This window comes from Panicum hallii, chromosome 6, assembly GCF_002211085.1.
Source record: "Panicum hallii strain FIL2 chromosome 6, PHallii_v3.1, whole genome shotgun sequence".
NCBI lineage: Eukaryota > Viridiplantae > Streptophyta > Magnoliopsida > Poales > Poaceae > Panicum > Panicum hallii.
The window spans coordinates 40,791,544-40,809,843 of record NC_038047.1 but is presented as its reverse complement, the minus strand read 5'-3'; the positions used below and the strand labels follow the sequence as shown (position 1 = coordinate 40,809,843).

The following is an 18,300-nucleotide window of genomic DNA, read 5'->3' as shown; positions in this document are numbered from 1 at the left end:
TCTCGACATCATAGCCATGATGGCGAGCACCGTACCGATCGATCTAAGCATGCATACGCAGAGACAGATCCCAGCACGCGTTGAATGCTACTTAATGCAACAGTGAAACACCAGTGACGGCGCGGCGGTTAATGACCCCCCGGTCTCGTCCAGAGGCAGGGCACGCACGCATCATTGCGATCGGGGGCTTGCTGCGGAGCCTGAGGCCCACGAATGAGTTGCCTGCCCGCGTACTGTCCGGCCGGCCATGAATTTCCTTGAACAGGCGCTGTCAAAGGCAGAAGAGCAGCATGGGCGCAGGTAGAGGTAGTAATCCCGGCTCCAGGCTCCGGCAGCTGCCGATCCAGTACTCAGAATTCAATTGCACATAAAGAAACCTCGCAGGCGTTGGCCGCACTGACGTAGGGCATCCTAAGGCAGTCGTTGCTCTGCTGAAGTACATGCTCGTGAAACGCCTGTAATTCCCATGTCCAAGACTACAAGAAACAAGAGGATGGCGAATTGGTGATAGACCTGAAAGGCTTGAGCAGTGAGCACATGTCTAAAGTTAGTGGCATGGAATGGAGCCATGGAGTATCAAGTATGCATGGACAATGGAGAGGCATCACATGATGAAAGAAACCCAAAGCCTGTGGCCACCTTTAAAGTGTGCCAAATTGGCAATGGCAATGTCATCGCCGGAGTTTCGGTGATCACTTTCTCTGGCTTTCCTGTGCGCAAACACTGCTCAGGCTGTGTTCGTACCTGTACCAGCACGAGCTCGCTCTCGCTAGATGTCTTCCGAGGGCAGGGTCTACGCACTTTGATGATAGTACGGTCATCTTTTTTGCGGTGGTTGCGGTGCTGGTCAAATGGGCAATAGATCCCACCTAGCTCGTCGCTCCAGTGCAGGACGACTCCAAAATAGCTTTCACGAACCGAAATGAAAAATGGAGCTTCAGTACTGCTATCAAACAAGACCATTGCAGTAAGCGTTTGAGGTGTGTACATTGGTACAGGCGTCAATGCCTGAAAAGCAAACTGACAACACTGAACTATTGCACATCATTACACATTTTACATTTACACCACAAGTTAACTCTGAACGGAATCAGTCCTTGGTCGACGATGTCTGTATCAACCAACAATTGGATGTCATCAATGACTCGGATGTAGTAGTACAAAGTGATGTGATCATTTAGTCGAAATAAATGACACAATGAAACATTAGGTCACCAAAAATATCTCTTTACGGAATTTTGTGAACACACCAGCTTGACCTGTACAAGTCCCATGATAATCTGTAGTTTTCTGGCCAGTACTCGCTGAGTGCTATCCAAATGCCGAAACCAGCTCTATCATTTATGCCGTGGAGCTAACCATCCATGTTTCTCAATGTTGGGTAAAACAAAACCTAAGGCCTAACCTGTATGCTTCTTGTTTCCATTTCAGATGATAGAATCAGGGTTTGTTGTGGCCTGTAACAGCTCCAGAGCTTACTTTTGCCTGTTTGTTCTCTATTTCTGGCGCTGGATCTGTGCTGGAAGATCTAGCACTGCCCCCATCTAACATGTCTTGCTCACCACCTAGTATCGTGCTTGCTTCCCCAATTGCAAGGATTAGGTCAAGTTGCTTTTGCTGTTGTTCCTGCAGGATAGATAGCGAGCCTTTAGCTGAAGGTAAAAAGCAAGCAATCACGTAGTAGTATCAGTAAGGGAAAAGAACCGAATTATCTACTCGTCTTCAGCAGACAACAAAAAACCACTGATCGGGCATGAAGAGTGTCCAGGGTGAATAATTTCAGGGCTGAATGGAAGGGTAAAAGATTCTAAGGACGCAACTAGGTAAGCATAGAAACTCTTATGTCTACAAATGAAAATGATAGAAATACCCGCTAACTTTGTTCTAAATGGAGCCCAGTCAAGAAAATTTTATAGCTACAAGGATGAAAAGGATCGCAATTTCTTAACCGAAACTTGTTGAATACACACCAAATGAGCACATTTTAACTCAACTAATACTAAGAAAACTTACAGACTGAATAAACATGCCAATTCATGACACTTCCTGAGAGTAACAAGATAGGCAGAACAACTTAGACTGAAAGCACATTGACTACTATCTGCTAATACCGTGTAACAAAAAATCCAGGCATGCCATTTCGGGATTGAAATCATTTCCTTTGAGTTTGGCAACAGGTAACAAACAAGACGGATTTGATTTTTGAAATGCTGGCAATATCGCAATGGTATTATCATGAGCTGGCACTAAACACGTGTGCATGAGTTGCAACGGGAGGGGAAAACAAATTAATCTCATCCTATCCCAATTTATATCACAAGTATGTGTGTTATTAGACATATGTCAACAGTATGAATGTACATGAGATACATAATACATGTGAAAGACTGAGAGTATTCCAGCAGAAGGATCAGCAATTATTTGTCAAAACATGGAACATACTGCCAGCCAGCCATAACCGGCTAAGGTGCTATATACAGCACAACCATAATCTACATCTCAGCAAATTTTTATAATAGAGATTACTCAAGAAATTGAGTTTTGAGAAATGTCAGAGTAGCTGCAACGAAACATCACCTGCATTGCATATAGCACCTTTTGAATTGCGCCAATTTCTTTTTCAAGAAGGCCTTCTTGTGCAGCTAGTATACGAGTGGCTTCAGAATTCTTCTGGGCTAAATTTGCTGTCTACAGAAGAAAATGATAGTAGATGAAGCTAAACTGAGGCAACTATAACAGTGCAAGCATGCTATGATATATTCAGGATCAACCACAAATCATCACAAGAAGATTGGCATGTCTCAAAGAAGTATGACTGAAACAAATGATTGGTATTATCTCGAAGAGATATAATTATTTTACCCTGATCAAAGCAAAGCGTGCAAATAGATAACAGCTAATTATATTGAGGAAGCAGACATAGGCATAGCTGCCATGCTGTAATTTTTTCTTTCTGACAAAGCAATGTGTGTGAATTGATAACAGCTAATGATATGAGATCTCTAATAATATTGAGGAAGCAAACACTGGCGTCATGGCTATGTACTCCAGACTTATCCAAACAGAAGATACCTAGTATTGTTTACACCAATACAAACACATAGAAGATATGGCCAGATGCTTTCATGTTACCACTAGTACAGTTAATCCTGATGCATTTTGCTGCACAGCTCCTCGAAACTGATAATTACAGGGAACCAGAAAGAGAGCAACCCAGGGGCAATTCTCTTCAATTCTTCATGCTGTTTAGCAACTACCTCTATGAAGTATCTCAGTTTCTTAGTTTCTTACAGGCCTACACACATCTAACATTTATCAGGAAGGAGCTAAACATACACATGCCTACTACATCAGCAATGTGAATCAAAAGAAACCTTAGGACTATGCTTTGACAAGCAATAACTGATTAGCAAGGTTGCAGCCAATATTCCGTTACACAATAGCCTAGCGCAGCTTACAGAATTAGTACTACTCATTAGTCAATAACACAGAATGTCCACTGTTTATACACTGTTTAATAGATGAACTCATGAAGTGCACAGACGTACAACTTTGGGGACAGAACTCAAGGACAATAACAATTTCCATTAAATAGTTTATAAGGAGTTGCTATCAGTATCAATTCAACAAGCAGGAACACTTTATTTTCGTTATCCCACTTATTTGCATCCAGTTTCAAGCACTAAATATACATTTTGTGCTATCCGAAAATATAATCATGGACCAAATTCTAACGAGGAGGCAAGTAGTTATTCTGAGAAATTAAGCAGTACTCATTCTTACGGTCTTACCTCACTGATAGCGTCCCTCAATGTCCTCCGCAGCACCCTAAACCTGATGCTAAGCTTCTCAACGGTCCTCGACAGCACACCAACGGCCGCCACCATGCCCCTCACACTGTCCTCCACCTTCTCCATCCTCTCCACCAATCCCACCCCCACCCGCTCCGCAGCACCGGTCGCCGGGCGAAGCCGCCCCGACTGCCTCCGCCGTATCAGGCTCCCGATCGCCACTGCGCCCACCAAGAGCACGTACTGCAGGGCAAGCAGCCTCCCGTCCGTGAGCGGCAGCGGCCCCGCGCTGGCGCTACTTGGCGAGAAGACGAGTCGCGCGGCGCAGACCACCGAGCAGATTGCCGGCGGCGCGAGGCAGAGCAGCTCCGCGGCCGAGAGGAACGCGTCGAGGCCGAAGGCGGCGCGGCGGCGGACGGGCTCGCCTGCGAAATGGCGCACGGAATTAGCTCGAATCGAGGTGTGGGGGCGTGCGAATGTCAGAGCCGAGGAGTTGTGCGGGTGTGAGGCCGTGTGCGTTACCGGACCCGTGGGCGCGAAGCGGCGGAGGCCATCGGGGAAGGGGGCTTCGGGAGACGAGCGGAGCATGGGAAGGAGAGGGCGGGAACGGGAGACAGGGGCGGAGGCGCGCGCCGAGGGAGGGGGAGCTGGCGCGGAGCCGCGCGAGGGGGCAGGGATGCGGCGGTAGCAGCATATGGGTGATGATGTCGTGAGGACGAGGCGAGCGGTGCGGTTGGAAAGTTGAAACGACTTGGAGAGGAGAAACCGGACTGGGCTTGCTCGGTTGGGCTTTTCTCTGGGCCCAATGACGGAAATATTAGGAATCACGGTCGACTATCACACAGGCGGAACAATTTTTTATATTATTAAAATAACTATTCTAGTTTTAAAAAAATTATTCCGCGTTTTAAAAATATTTCATAAAATTTCATCGTAAGAAACCAGCGGTGCATTCGGATTTTGATTTGGATATACAGTTTTAAAAAATATAACTGACACCTTAACTGTAACCGCTACAACGCAATATAAAAATGTTGAGTAACCAATGCCTCAAATCTACCATTGACAATGTCAGAAACATTGCCTCTTTCTCATCAGAAAAGAAAGAAAGAAACATTGCCTCGGCATGTACGTGAAAGACGAAACATCCATTTCAGTTAGAATCGGCATGTGATGTGCAGAATCTCAGTTAGAATAACATAGATCACGTCGAACAACATCCTGCAATTAGAGTCCTGCATTAAAATGAGTGATACGACATGTGTTCTTAGGGGTGGTAATGTATCTGCCCTCTTCACAATCCAATCATCATTTAATCATTCTTGCCTCAAAAACATGTAGAATATGAGACCAGGCCTTTTTAGCCCTAACCTTAAAAATTTTAAGCACAATTTGTAGGCCCTCTAGTATTGTGGAGAATCCCAATTACAAAAGCTAGATTTTACAGAAACAAGAATGCTTCACAAAGTAGATGGCTAGCTCAGCAATTCACCGGAGGTTTTACAGAAACAATTAAGCAGCTAGCTAGAGAAGGGTTCAACTTGAACGATGGAAACAACTTCTGAAATTCCCTGATGGCTGGTGTACCATCAAGGCAAGCATTCTCTTACACACAGGAATGAGATGATGTTACTGGGTTCTTATATCACCACAAAGCATCTTCAGTGTAGTATAGTTGGCCACTCATTCACGTACTACCGGTTCTGCTGAGTGCTGAGGATCTCCTGAGAGCATCGAAGCTTACAAGCACAACTGTGATGATAAACAGGTCCAACATTATACTGACACTATGGAGGTGCCAGTCCTAACAGAACACCACCTGTGCATTTCCAGCTCAGGATCAATTTAGTCAGCCCAACCCTCAGCTCAAATTGCACCAACTGGAAGAGCCAACTTCTCGGTGAGCAGTGAACATTTGTTCAGTTTGTCGTCTCTCACAGAATAGAAGCCAAGTGCAAAGACAGACAAATGGCAACATAAACACAGATGCATGTACTAGAAATCAGCAACTACACTAGCCTTCATCGTCCAAAAGCATCGCATTCACCATATACGAACTAAATTAAAAAATGCTAAACACCACTACGCATAACAGAGATAGTTAAAAATGCTACTGCAAATCAGTACTACCACATATACGAGCTACGACTAAATTCCTGAACAGAGGAGGAGCAACTGGGGATCCCTACCATCAGATCACCAACCGTCAGTTGCTAGGAGTCGCCGCTGCTGCCGTAGTCCCTCCTGGCCTTCTTCGGCGGCAGGGCGCAGGAGGCGGCGACGGTGTCCCGGAGCTGGCGCTGCGCATCCTGGAGCATCTTGGCGTGCCGGGCCTCCGTCTCCTGCCACCCGCGCTCGATCTCCCACTGCATCTCCATGCGCCGGCGCTCCAGCCGCATGACCCCCTCGCTGAAATCCCTCAGCACCGCCGAGAGCTGGGCGTTGGCTCCCCCACGGCCAGAGGGACGGCGAAACAGCTCGACCTCCTCTTCCTTGGCCTTGTCCGCCGCAACCGCCGCCGCGGCGGCGGCCGCGGCCTTGGCCTGGAACGCCTCGTAGGCCACTCTCTTCCGCGGAGGCGCGGTGGAAGGCGTGATTGAAGAAGGCGGCTGCTGCAGCTGCAGCTGCGGGTGGCGCGGGGCGAGGCCGCTGCCGAATTCCCGGATGATGCCGTTGATGCTCCTGGTGTTGTTGTTCCGGGGGACGAGCTCTTCCTCTTCCTCCTCGTTTTCCTCTTCCTCTTCCTCTTCCTCTTCTTCTTCCTCCTCCTCCTCCTCCTCCTCCTCGTCGGAGGCGGCGCCCGTCGGGGAGCCAGCCGCGGGCGGGTAGGCGGAGGAGACGGCGAGGGGCCCGCGCTCGAGCTGATCCATGCGGCGGAAGAAGGTCCAGAGCGAGGTGACGGGGCGGGCAGCCTCGGTGCGGTAGCGCTTGCGGAGCTTCTCGAGCTTGTGGCGGCACTGGGTCCCGGTCTTGCGCTGGACGGTGACCCCCGGCGTGGCGGCGCAGCGCGCGGCGACGTCCGCCGCCACCTCCTCCCACTGCTGCGCCTTGAGCTGGCCGCGCCCCAGCGCCGTCCAGCGCTCGTCGTACGCGTCGATGAGGTGGAAGGTCTCCACCTCCGACCACGGCTGCGCCGGCGCGCTCTTCTTAAGCGCGGACCGCCGCGGCGGCTCGTCGGCGTCGTCGTGCGCCCCCGCGGCCATCATCCGCGGTCACGGCAATTCCAGATCTAGATCTGGCGCGGGCGGCGACTGGGGAGTAGTTGGGCGCAATAGATGGAGGCGGCGGCGGCGGTGGAGGAGGATAAGGCGAGGAAGGGCGGGGTATGGGTGGTGGGCGGTTCGGGTTTTCTGGGTGGGGGTTGGGCCATCGGCCGCGGCGGGGGGTGAGGAGGTGGTGGTGGTGGTGGTGGTGGCGGTGCGGCTCACGTGGACGCGAGCGGGGGCGAGGGGTGGCGCGCGGTGGCTGCCGCGCGCATGCCCTAGAGGCGGCCGCGGCCGCGTGGTCCCTGGCCTGGCGCCGCTGTGCCTCGGCCTCGCCAGCGCCAGCGCCGCGGCCTCCCGCTGTGTCGCGTTGCGGTCACGTCCCGATGACCGGTGGAGCCGGGTCGGGGCAGGCCCCGGTCGTCAGGGCCGAGAGCCCGGAGCGGGGAAGGGGTGGGCCGGGTGGCTCGCTGGTGATCCCAGGGGCAAGTCGTCCGCGACACGCAACTAGTTGCGGAAAGGCTGGGGGGGCTGGGCGGCGGGGACGGCCGGACGGGGGGCGGGCGCGTAGGTTTGGCACGTTGGCTTGGGCTGCAGCCTGCGGCGCGGGGTCACCGGGGTTAGCTGGCTGGTGGCGCACGCGATGAGGCGGGCGTGTGCGCATGCCGAGACTCGAGAGCCGGTCAGCCGGCCCGTGGTTGTTGGGTGATGTTGGCTTGGTGCCATGTCGCAACGATAGGGCAGCAGCTATCACTGCCCACTGGTTTCATTTGATCGAGGGGTGAAGGCAGAAGTAAGCTCAGCAGTTATGAAAAAGATTACGAGGTCACATTCAGATATTGTCAGTTTGCCATGCCAATGATATGGCATAGATTGATGCCCGGCAATCAAGCTTGTGTGTACATATTTAAGAGAAAACAAATCGTCTATACTCTATACTCAGCAAATAACTCGTGCCAATACTGCAAATTATTTTTTGGCAAACGTTTTTGCATGGTGGCGGCCGCACTTCTACTATCTTTACTAGTAGCTTATGATTTAACTTTATTTTATTTATCTTTTTTGGCTTAAAATTCATAGGATATGATATATCTAAAGTTTTTGGATAAGATATGGATGTGCAAAGCTGTGTGCTATAAACATGTTTGCATTATATAAGTATTATTCTTCATCATTGTAAATATAGTTTTAAACAAGTATGGATTGTAGTATGAATTGTGGTGGTACATGAATTGAAATGATTAAAACAAGTTGGTCTCTTTGTTGAATGTGATGCATGTGGTAGCAAACAACAACATCGACACTTGGCGATTGAGCAGAAGCAAACATCACTTTTAAGAAAGGTCCATAGTTGAATGTCGTCCTGTGGTAAGGGTATCTGGGTACGCAAGCTTCAACCTAACCATTACGAAGCTGAGTTGGTTGATAGTAGAGAGAAGTTTACGGGAATACATTTTCCATGGCACAAAGTGATATGAGATTAATAATGAACTTTGGATACTTGTAAACCATGTAGAAACTACCAAAGTGTTAAGACATACCTTGTAGTGATAAGTAAAATATCGAGTTTGCCACTAATCTACACCATTTAGGGGGTGGGCTGGGTGGGGGTGCAAAAGAGCACCTACAAATGGTCTTTAGTGACATTGATATTTTTCCTTTGATATTTCTAGCAAATAAAGAATAGGATGGTTGAAGAAAGATGTCTATGATTTTCTAAAAAAGATACATGAGAAAAAATAAACGATACGTGTAACATTCTTCAATTTTATTTCTTTCTTCTTACAACAATTGGAATAAGATCACATTGACCACAGATTATCAATGCATAAGATGACAACAGTTTAAGTTACTCAACTCCGTTCCAAAGTAGCATCCACTACGTGAGTGGCATAAAAAACAGCTAGTGATGCTATAAGAAAAGGAAAAGAGATAAAAATAAGAAATAGTCTACCAATAAAGCTCAACTTAGATCGAGTTCGGATCCATCCAGCTAATCTATATGATTAGTTGGGTTGAAATAGCTAATTAGATAATTATTATTTAGCTAGTTAGAGTTAAAATTAGCTACCTACCAATTAGCTGGTGGATCTAAATTGATGTTTATTATGATACTTTACATGAAGTTTTATGGTTCAAATATGAGGAGCATGCATTTATCTCGTAATATCGAGATCTTACGCTGCACATGACTCACAAATAATTAGCAATCATATTACATGACCACGATATCACCTTATACACATCGAAATTACCTGACAAGATGCTCAGCTATTCATCGTATCTTCTCATGAACAGGAATACAGGATGAGGATAAACTGAATGGACCACGATACAGGAGTAGGCGAATATGCAAATGCAACAAAAACCTTTCGTTTTCCATCCCGGCTTTGCCGATTGGAAAATAGCACCCCGGAGGACTCGCACCCATCCCGCGTCGCGCGTACTTCAACCGCACCACCTCCCGCGAGACCCTGCCTCCTGCACCCATTCCGCCGTACCCCCATCCGCAGCCGAAAAACCCTACCGCCCGTATTCCCCAAAATGCCACTCGCGCCATCAACCCCCGCGCTGCTGCCCAACCCGGCCCTCCCCTCGCCAGGGCGGCCGCGCTCCCGCAGGGCGCTCCTCCGGGCCCGCGCCGTGCGCGCGGCGCCGCGGCCGCCGAGCAGTTGGTCGGTGGGGAGCTGGCGGGACCGCCCGGCGCTGCAGCAGCCGGAGTACCCGGACAAGGCGGAGCTTGATGAGGTGCTGCGGACGGTGGAGGCGTTCCCGCCCATCGTCTTCGCCGGGGAGGCGCGCACCCTCGAGGAGCGGCTCGCGGAGGCGGCCATGGGCCGGGCGTTCCTCCTCCAGGGCGGCGACTGCGCCGAGAGCTTCAAGGAGTTCAACGCCAACAACATCAGGGATACCTTCCGCGTCCTTCTGCAAATGTCCGTTGTGCTCATGTTCGGAGGCCAGATGCCTATCGTCAAGGTATTAAATCGCCTCAAAGCATTGGTGTTTTTTTTCTCCGAAGTTAAAGCATTGGTATTTTTGATCGAAATATTTAGACATACGACTATACGAGGTTCTAAGTAACTTAAATTCTATTTTATCTAGTCGGAAGTATGACCTATTTCTGAGTAACTGTATGCCGTGAGAAAATATGGGGTATGATTGATGGAAGGACAATAGTTTCACACGATATATATCTGTTAAATGTGAATCGAACAACATTTTTCAAATGTGTGGTTTGGATTTTTGTTGTTGATATGGGGAATATAGTTGGACAAGGAATCGTGATGGATGTATTCCTAAATTATGCTTCAGATAATTGTGTTATTTACAATGCACGGATGTTTAGGTGGGAAGAATGGCAGGCCAGTTCGCAAAGCCAAGATCAGATGGTTTTGAGGAGCGGGATGGAGTGAAGTTGCCAAGCTACAGAGGGGACAATATTAATGGGGATACATTCGATGAGAAGTCAAGATTGCCAGATCCACACCGCCTGATACGGGCGTACTCGCAGTCTGCAGCAACACTGAATTTGCTGCGGGCATTCGCTACCGGAGGTTATGCTGCAATGCAGAGGGTAACACAGTGGAACCTTGACTTCACACAGCATTGTGAACAGGGCGATAGGTGGGTTACCTTGAATTGACGGCGATTAACCTCCACTCCCTTTGATTCATGCAATTATTTAGTTATAACTACAATTCATGCAAAGATATATGCATTTTTTTAGTTCATGATGGTCTGAGTGATTAGCTATTTATTTACATAAGAAACGGAAACCTTTTTCTGAAACAAGGGATCTCCTGATTTGCTTGAAGTGACTGCAACACGCTTAACGCTCCATGTTATTCAATTGTCCCAATTCTTATTTTACTTGTGAACAATGCTGAATAGGTACATGGAGTTGGCTCACCGCGTTGACGAGGCTTTGGGATTCATGGCAGCTGCTGGACTCACTTTAGATCACCCTATAATGACAACAACAGAATTCTGGACAGGCCATGAGTGCCTTCTTCTTCCCTATGAGCAGGCGCTTACTCGTGAAGACTCCACCACTGGCCTCTATTATGACTGCTCTGCCCACTTCCTATGGGTTGGAGAGCGTACTCGCCAACTTGATGGTGCACATGTGGAGTTCCTTAGGGGCATTGCCAATCCTCTTGGTATCAAGGTAATATAATGCCCAAACACTCAGCAACTCTTGTTCGAACACTGCATTTGAAAAGCAAAAGATTCAAGCATTCTCCGAAAGACATTTCACCCTTACTTCGGATGAAATACAGGTCAGTGACAAGATGGACCCAGCAGAACTTGTGCGGTTGATTGATATCATGAATCCTGAAAACAGAGCAGGGAGAATAACCATCATCACAAGAATGGGACCTGAAAACATGAGGGTGAAACTTCCTCACCTGATACGTGCTGTCCGTGGGGCTGGCCAGATAGTAACATGGGTCACTGACCCAATGCATGGTAACACCATGAAGGCCCCTTGTGGACTCAAAACTCGTTCCTTTGACAGAATTTTGGTAATTATTTTTGCTTGCAATACTATTTCAATATTGGTTCTTGCAATTCTATTTATCGTGATATTGCTCATTGTTACCACCTCTTTGTATTCTGTTGAGTAAATTGAGAGTAGTTCATTATCTCTTTGCGGGGCCAGATTGCCTATGCAGTGTTCTTAAGAGAAAAAGATTGCCTATGTAGTATACAGATTTGAGCTTACAAGGGACAGGCAATATAGCTTTCACCGACTGATTGTTCCGGTCTCTAGAGTAAATAGTATAATAAGTCCATGGCTCTATCCAAATATCCTATTGAAACGATAAGTTCTTGAAAAAAGTTGAAAGTGATTGATAGGGAACTTTGTCTTAACCTATTGCTCTTTCATGGACCTTTGAATGTTCCAGGCCCACTATCCTTACAAATTGTTTGGATGAAGTGGTTTCATTCTTCGGCCACCTATTTTACCATTGTTATCAGTTAGCAGCCAAAGATAAGATAAATAGTTGAGCTCATAGTCACACTCAGTGCTTGCTAGAAGTACCGAATAAATTCTACGTCTCCAACATCATGCTGCTGAATAATAAATGGACTCCTCTGATTGCTACTTTGTTCAAACTTCAAACCAGGCTGAGGTGCGTGCCTTCTTTGATGTTCACGAACAAGAAGGGAGCCACCCAGGAGGCGTGCATCTGGAAATGACCGGACAGAATGTGACAGAGTGCATTGGTGGGTCACGCACGGTGACATTTGATGATCTGGGCTCACGATACCACACGCACTGTGACCCAAGGCTCAACGCCTCACAGTCGCTGGAGATGGCATTCATCATCGCTGAACGCCTTAGGAAAAGGAGGATCGCATCATGGCCTTTGAACAGGAACCAGCTGGGTTCCATTCCATCAATGGGTCTGTAACTGTGATAAGTTCACTGTCAAGGACCAGTCCAGTTTCTTTTAGTTGCTGTGTCAAATTTTGTGTCATGTACTGGTAAACAAGACAACCTTTGGATTCCATTGTGATATAAATAAAATGCAAGTTACCTTCACCGGTTCTTCTACTTGTAAAGCAGTAATTCTATTTTTTCCCTCGAAAACTGCAGTATACACTTAATCTATCTAGTTGGTTTAACAGTTTATACACTTGCTGAAGTTGATCGTTGAACATGAATGAAAAGGTGATGGAAGAGTGGTAGTATGATCCTGTACTTTTGCAATTATTTTTCTATCATCACCTCTGATTTTCTCTTCCAGGTTCTCGGTGAAAAGTCGTGTCGTGTATGTGAAATATGGGTGCCATTTAATAGAGGAACCAAAGTACGTCGGAAACAAAGATTTACCACAGGATCATCCAATATTGTTGGAGATGGGTCTGCTTGGGAGAGCTCCACTCCATGAAATCTAGCTCCGCTTTCAATTTTTCATGCCAAACACGTCCAGCTTCACAAACTCCGGCTCCAGAAAAAACATGGAGCTAGGGGCCAGCTCCATGGATTTTGTAGGAGGTGCTCCAAAAACTCTATTTCACAGAAAAAGTTTCACCAAATAAAAAAGATCCAAGGCCTCCCTCCCCCGACCTTTCTTCTTCCTGCGCCTCCCCTTCTCTTCCCACCTAAGACTTGCATCTAGGGCGCCGCCGCCACCCCCTTGCCGGTGCCCCGCCGGCCAGAGTTCACGAGTAAAATGAGTCGCCGGCCCTTCCACGTACCTGCTCCCGTGAACAGGACCTCCATCCCTATTGGCCTTGGCCTCAGCACGCTAGGGCACGGGGACCAGACGCCCGGTCTGGGCATACAAGTGCAGGACAGCACGGGGCCAGCCTCGTCGCACCTGCCAGCGAGGGTGCTGGCCTGGGCGGCCCCTGAGTAGTCAGGGCAGCATCAATTTGTGATTGAAACACTATCGGAGTCAACAGATGGAATTGCCCGCACATCAACCAAACAAGTAGTATAGCTTTAGGATTTAGATTAGCGAGAGGTATTTTCAGAAGAATAAATTGCACTCCAGGTTACTAAACTTGTTCCGCGGTTTCATCTCAAATCATCCATTTAAATTCCTAAACTGAATTAAGTGGTCCATCCGAAATCCCAAACGCGCTATGCAAACTCTTGGCGCCGACGTGGCACGACACGTGACACCTCATTGGCGAACATATGCAAAGAAGCCCTCACGTTGTCTGCATCTTCTCCCATGTGCTCCTCTCTCCCCCTCTCCAATCTCTCTCACCAGCTGCCTAGCAACCGAAGCACACAGCCTACCAATCCATGGTGAAGAAGATGTTACCGGTGGCGGCTAATGAGCTCCTCTCCACCATCCTCCACACCGGCACCACCGCTCCCAGCCGGCCGCTTGGGCGTGCTGATGATGCCCAATGATGTGCGTAGCAGCTCCGCCTCCCGTGCTGTTGCTGGTGCTATGCAGGTTCGAGGAGCCGGAGGTCAGAGATCTCGTCTTCCTCGTCACGGGCGCTCCCTCCTCTTCTTCGTCGTGGCCGGCGCCCAATCTTCTTCCTCGTCGCCGGCATCCCCTCCTCTTCTTCATCGTGGCCGGCGCCCAATCTTCTTCCTCGTCGCCGGCATCCCCTCCTCTTCTTCGTCGTGGCCGGCGCCCGATCTTCTTCCTCACGACCGGCGCCGAATCTTCTTCCTCACGGCCGGCACCCCTCTTCTTCCTCCCGATGCAGCCCCATCCTCCTCCTCTTCCTCCTTGCAACGGACCCATCCTCCTCTTCCTCATGGCTGACACCCCCTCTTCTTCGTTGTGGCCGGCACGGTGGCACCGCTCTTGCTCACGGCTGGCGCCCCTCCTCCTCCTCGCGGTGCGGTCCCCTCCTCTTCTTCCTCCGCTGCCTCCACCCCAATCCGAGCCCCCCTCGGCCTTGAGGTGGTGGCAACCGTTGTCGCCGAGTGGCTGCGATGCCGGTGCGCGGCCGTGGGCACGGTGCGCAACCGCCGCTCGCCGGCTCCCGCAGCGGAGTCTGCCGCCTCGGCCTCCTAGTCGTCACGGAGGATGGAGGCTGGAGCGCGGCGCGCAAGGCTTGCCGGCCTGCGCCGGCACGTGCGCCGCGAGGCTTCCAGGACCGCGTGGCGGCCCGGAGGGTGAAGCGTTGCGTGAGGCTCGGCGGCCCCGCAAGCGAAGCACGGTGGCCTGCACGGCGGTGGTCTAGGTCGAGCTCGGCTAGCGGAGGGAGAGGGAGAGGGAGGGGAACGACGCTAGAGAGATCGAGCTCGGCCAGTATAGAGGCCACTCTGGTTTAGGGAGAGAGAGAAAGATTGGACAAGGAGGGGGTATGGCTGGCGGTGGAGGGAGCTCGACTCAGCCCGAGGTAGGAGAAGAGAGAAAGGGGGAGAGGGGGAGAGAGGGAGGAGCAAATGGAAGAAGATGCAGACAACACAAGGGCTTCTTTGCATATGTTCACCAACAAGGCGTCACGTGTCATACCACGCCGGCGCTGAGAGCTTGCATGGCGCGTTTGGGACCTTGGATAGACCATTTAACACAGTTTAGGGACCTAAATGGACAATTTGAAAGTTTAGAGACCTAGGTGAAACCGCGGAAGTTTGGGGACCTGGAGTGCAATTACTCTTTTCAGAAGAAGATTATGTGTTCCACCAATCTACTTTCTGATTCTGAATTAGCCAAAGGGAGCACTCTTCTGAACTCTGAAGAAGCATCTAAAAGCACTATCGTACACCATGTGACCGTGAATATGCTAATTTATTATTTTCGGTGAGTAATGCAGCGGCAGTACTGTAGTGACGGGCACTGTACTTAGGTACTGTAGCATTGGTAGTGAACTCCAAAAATACTATCAAAGAAATAGACATCCATCCACTATGGGTAAAAAGAGACTATTCCTACCATATCCTACAGTTCTAGGAGCTAGAGCTATGTTATCAGCCAAAAATATTCATCAGCTCCACATTTTGGGGAGTGAGTGACGGGTGGGGTTATACATCACCGCGGATGATGAAATCGCCATACATCACCTGAATGAGGCGCGGAGCATGGCCCATCGGCCCATATCTTCTTCCTCTGCCCATCGTGTTCCTCCCGATGCCTCGCACCCGCCGTCAGTCGCCCGCCGCCCAGCCCCTCCCCCACCCCACCGGCCCCGGGGGGCTCGGGTCCCGCCGGAGCTCCGCCTGCCACAGTCGTCGCCATCGACTTCCCCGCCTCGGCGCCGGCACAACCGCCATCTCTCGCCGCCCGGTCGGCGGCTCCCCCACCGATGCGCCTCGCCACCCCCGCGCCCGCCTCCTCCGCCATGCCGGCCTGCTGCCGCCGGCCCTTCCTCTATGGCCGGCAGCGGCAGTGAGCAGCACCCCCCCCCCCACCCGACAACCCCGAACCCTGAAGACCCGAACCCAACCCTAGCCATGTTGGGCGAGCAGAGGCACCAGCTCAAGGAAGAAGAAGGCGTGTGGTTGGGCCGCCGTGGGCCACAAGAGGCAGTGGGAGGAGGAGAAAACAGCCCAACATTACCTTCAGGTGATGGATCCACGAATTGTAGCATAGACGATGTGTAGCCTCCCCGGTGGGTGACGAGCTCCAAACGGCCAAACCCGAAGCATGTGTTTGGTTGGAGGGTTGAGGTGGGTTGGGTTGGGTTGGACCCAGTTTTTAGAGCGTTTGGTTTGAGGACTAGTGGGTTGGGTTCATCCCTAGAAGGGAATATACCTCTTAGACGCGGGTTGGTTTGGTCCGGGGAAAACGAATGGATCATCTCAACCCACTTCATGTCCGTCCCTTTGTTGTCTTTCTCCGTTCTTCCTCGACTTGTTGGGCGGCGATGCACGAGGCCGACGAGCTCCGGCTTGGTAGGCGATGGCGGCGCGCCTTGAGCGGCGGAGCAGCTCGGGGTGGGATGGGTCGACGCGGGGGTCGGGCGCGACGAGTTGAAGGAGTAGCGGTGCGCCGCTCTATGCCAAGCACGGCGAGGTCCTTCCACCCTCCGCCGCGCGAAGGCCGGGGCAAGGGCGGTGTCGAGCCTGCGCGGCGGCATGGGCAGGGGTGGCGTGACGCGGGGTTTATCCGGCTGTCCACCGAGGATTCGGGACAAGTAACCCGGAAAAAATGGTTAGTCAAGTAACGGCCCAAAAAATCCACCAAAAAACTGCCCATGTCCAATTAGTCCCCTTGCGCGTCGCTTCACTTTTCACACAGTAAACCACTGCCTGAGCGCTGGTTATTTAACCCCGCAGTCAGTTAGGGTTTTTCCTGTGCCTTCAGATCTAACGCCGCCGCCAGAGAAAAAACAAAACCCCAATTAGAGCTTATCCCGCCATCGCCCTCCCACTGCCCTGCGTAGTCGAAAATCTCCGAGTCCGCCACCGTAGCCCCCGAGCGTTGTGTGAACAACTCGTGGCTTAGCAGATTTGCAATGGCGCCGAAGAAAACCGACCAGAAGGACTTGAAGGAAGCGCAAGCAGCAGCCGGCGAGTGGTCGATTAGTAAGTGTTCTCGCTACAATCTCGCAAATTTGGTATTGGGAGGTCTGCTTCAGGAGAGAGATCTCATCAATTGGCGCCTTCCCTTTCGTGATCCATTCCCCATGGAAAGCGTCGACGAGATCGTTTCTTTCTGCTCTTTTTCTGAACGGGGATTTGCCCTCCCCACTTGTTCATTCTTCCGTGGCCTTCTCTACTTCTACGGGATTGAGCTGCAACACCTCAACCCCAACTCGATCTGCCATATCTCCATTTTCATCCACTTCTGTGAAGCCTTCCTCGGAATTGAGCCCCATTGGGCTCTTTTCCGCTATCTTTTCCGCGTGAAGCCCCAGCCCACCTCAAAAAATCCTTCTGCGATAAGGGGCGCTGGTATCCAGCTTAGGCAACATGCTAGCGAAAAATACATATCGTACAAATTTCCTTCCAATATCCCCGGGTGGAAACAGCAATGGTTCTACATTGCGAACCACGCCCCCAGCTCCCTGTGCGGTCAGGCAGGCCCCCTGTTCAGCGCGGCGAATGGACATTGGAGCCCGGTGAAGCCAAGATGGACCAAGTAAAAGAGCTGCTCGAGTTGATTGCCGCACACAAAGAGATGGGGGTAACCGGAGCATCTGTAATGTTATCATTCTTCAAACGCCGAATTCAACCCATCCAACAGCGCCATACCTTAGGATTCGAGTACATGGGTACCGAAGACCCATCCCGTATGTGCGCAGAAGAGCTTGGAGACGATGCTGCGATGGTTCGCGTCAAGCGAATTCTGCTAGATGTGGATGCCGTCCCTTATGTTCCAGCGGGATTTACAGCCCATAATCGACCACCATCGGTGAGTGTTCGACTTCTCGACTTCTCCTTTGATATGAAGAGTTAAGACTGATTGACTATCTTAACATAGGATTCAACAGCATTGTATCAGAGTTACCCGCCGCAACCCGATCTGCCTCGCCCTTATCACATGTTGCCCAGCGCTGCAGCCAAAGCACAGAAAGAAAGAATTGCTGGCAGCAAGTCGACCGCGGGCAGCCAGGCAACCGGGGAGAGGGTGCAAACAAACGACTCCTCCGGATCATCCGTGGAATTATTTGACAACGCACCTCAAATTCCCCAGCGGCGCCGGGAAATGCGGAAACGCAAAGCCAGCACCGCTGACCTCGCCGGGTAAGTACTCGTCAAACTATAAAGGTATCGAGTTGCTTTGCTGAATACTGATAACAACTCTATTTTGCATACCTTCGTCTTCTTTGCCCAGCCCCCAGCGCCAGAGGGTAGCCGAAGTGCCCCCCACCAGGAATGACGCACCAGAAGCTAGACCCACAGAAACTGATAGGGTGGACCCGTCACCGTCTCG

General features: G+C 50.5%; 3 protein-coding genes across 3 annotated transcripts; 1 reads left to right on the top strand and 2 right to left on the bottom strand.

The window, feature by feature from the left end:
• Positions 1–962: 962 nt before the first annotated feature.
• Positions 963–4,545, bottom strand: LOC112896573. The gene is made up of 4 exons (XM_025964590.1): positions 4,314–4,545; positions 3,792–4,216; positions 2,578–2,688; positions 963–1,626 (listed from the first exon to the last, which is right to left on the bottom strand). The coding sequence occupies exons 1-4, from the start codon at positions 4,483–4,485 to the stop codon at positions 1,441–1,443; spliced, it is 894 nt and encodes a 297-aa protein (XP_025820375.1). The 5' UTR covers positions 4,486–4,545; the 3' UTR covers positions 963–1,440.
• Positions 4,546–5,163: 618 nt separating this feature from the next.
• Positions 5,164–7,467, bottom strand: LOC112896572. The gene is made up of 2 exons (XM_025964589.1): positions 5,981–7,467; positions 5,164–5,610 (listed from the first exon to the last, which is right to left on the bottom strand). Exon 1 carries the CDS (start codon positions 6,995–6,997, stop codon positions 6,005–6,007), a length of 993 nt encoding a protein of 330 aa, XP_025820374.1. The 5' UTR covers positions 6,998–7,467; the 3' UTR covers positions 5,164–5,610; positions 5,981–6,004.
• Positions 7,468–9,468: 2,001 nt separating this feature from the next.
• Positions 9,469–12,551, top strand: LOC112896571 (phospho-2-dehydro-3-deoxyheptonate aldolase 1, chloroplastic-like). The gene is made up of 5 exons (XM_025964588.1): positions 9,469–9,970; positions 10,341–10,618; positions 10,886–11,162; positions 11,275–11,520; positions 12,127–12,551. Exons 1-5 carry the CDS (start codon positions 9,539–9,541, stop codon positions 12,412–12,414), a joined length of 1,521 nt encoding a protein of 506 aa, XP_025820373.1. The 5' UTR covers positions 9,469–9,538; the 3' UTR covers positions 12,415–12,551.
• Positions 12,552–18,300: the final 5,749 nt, after the last annotated feature.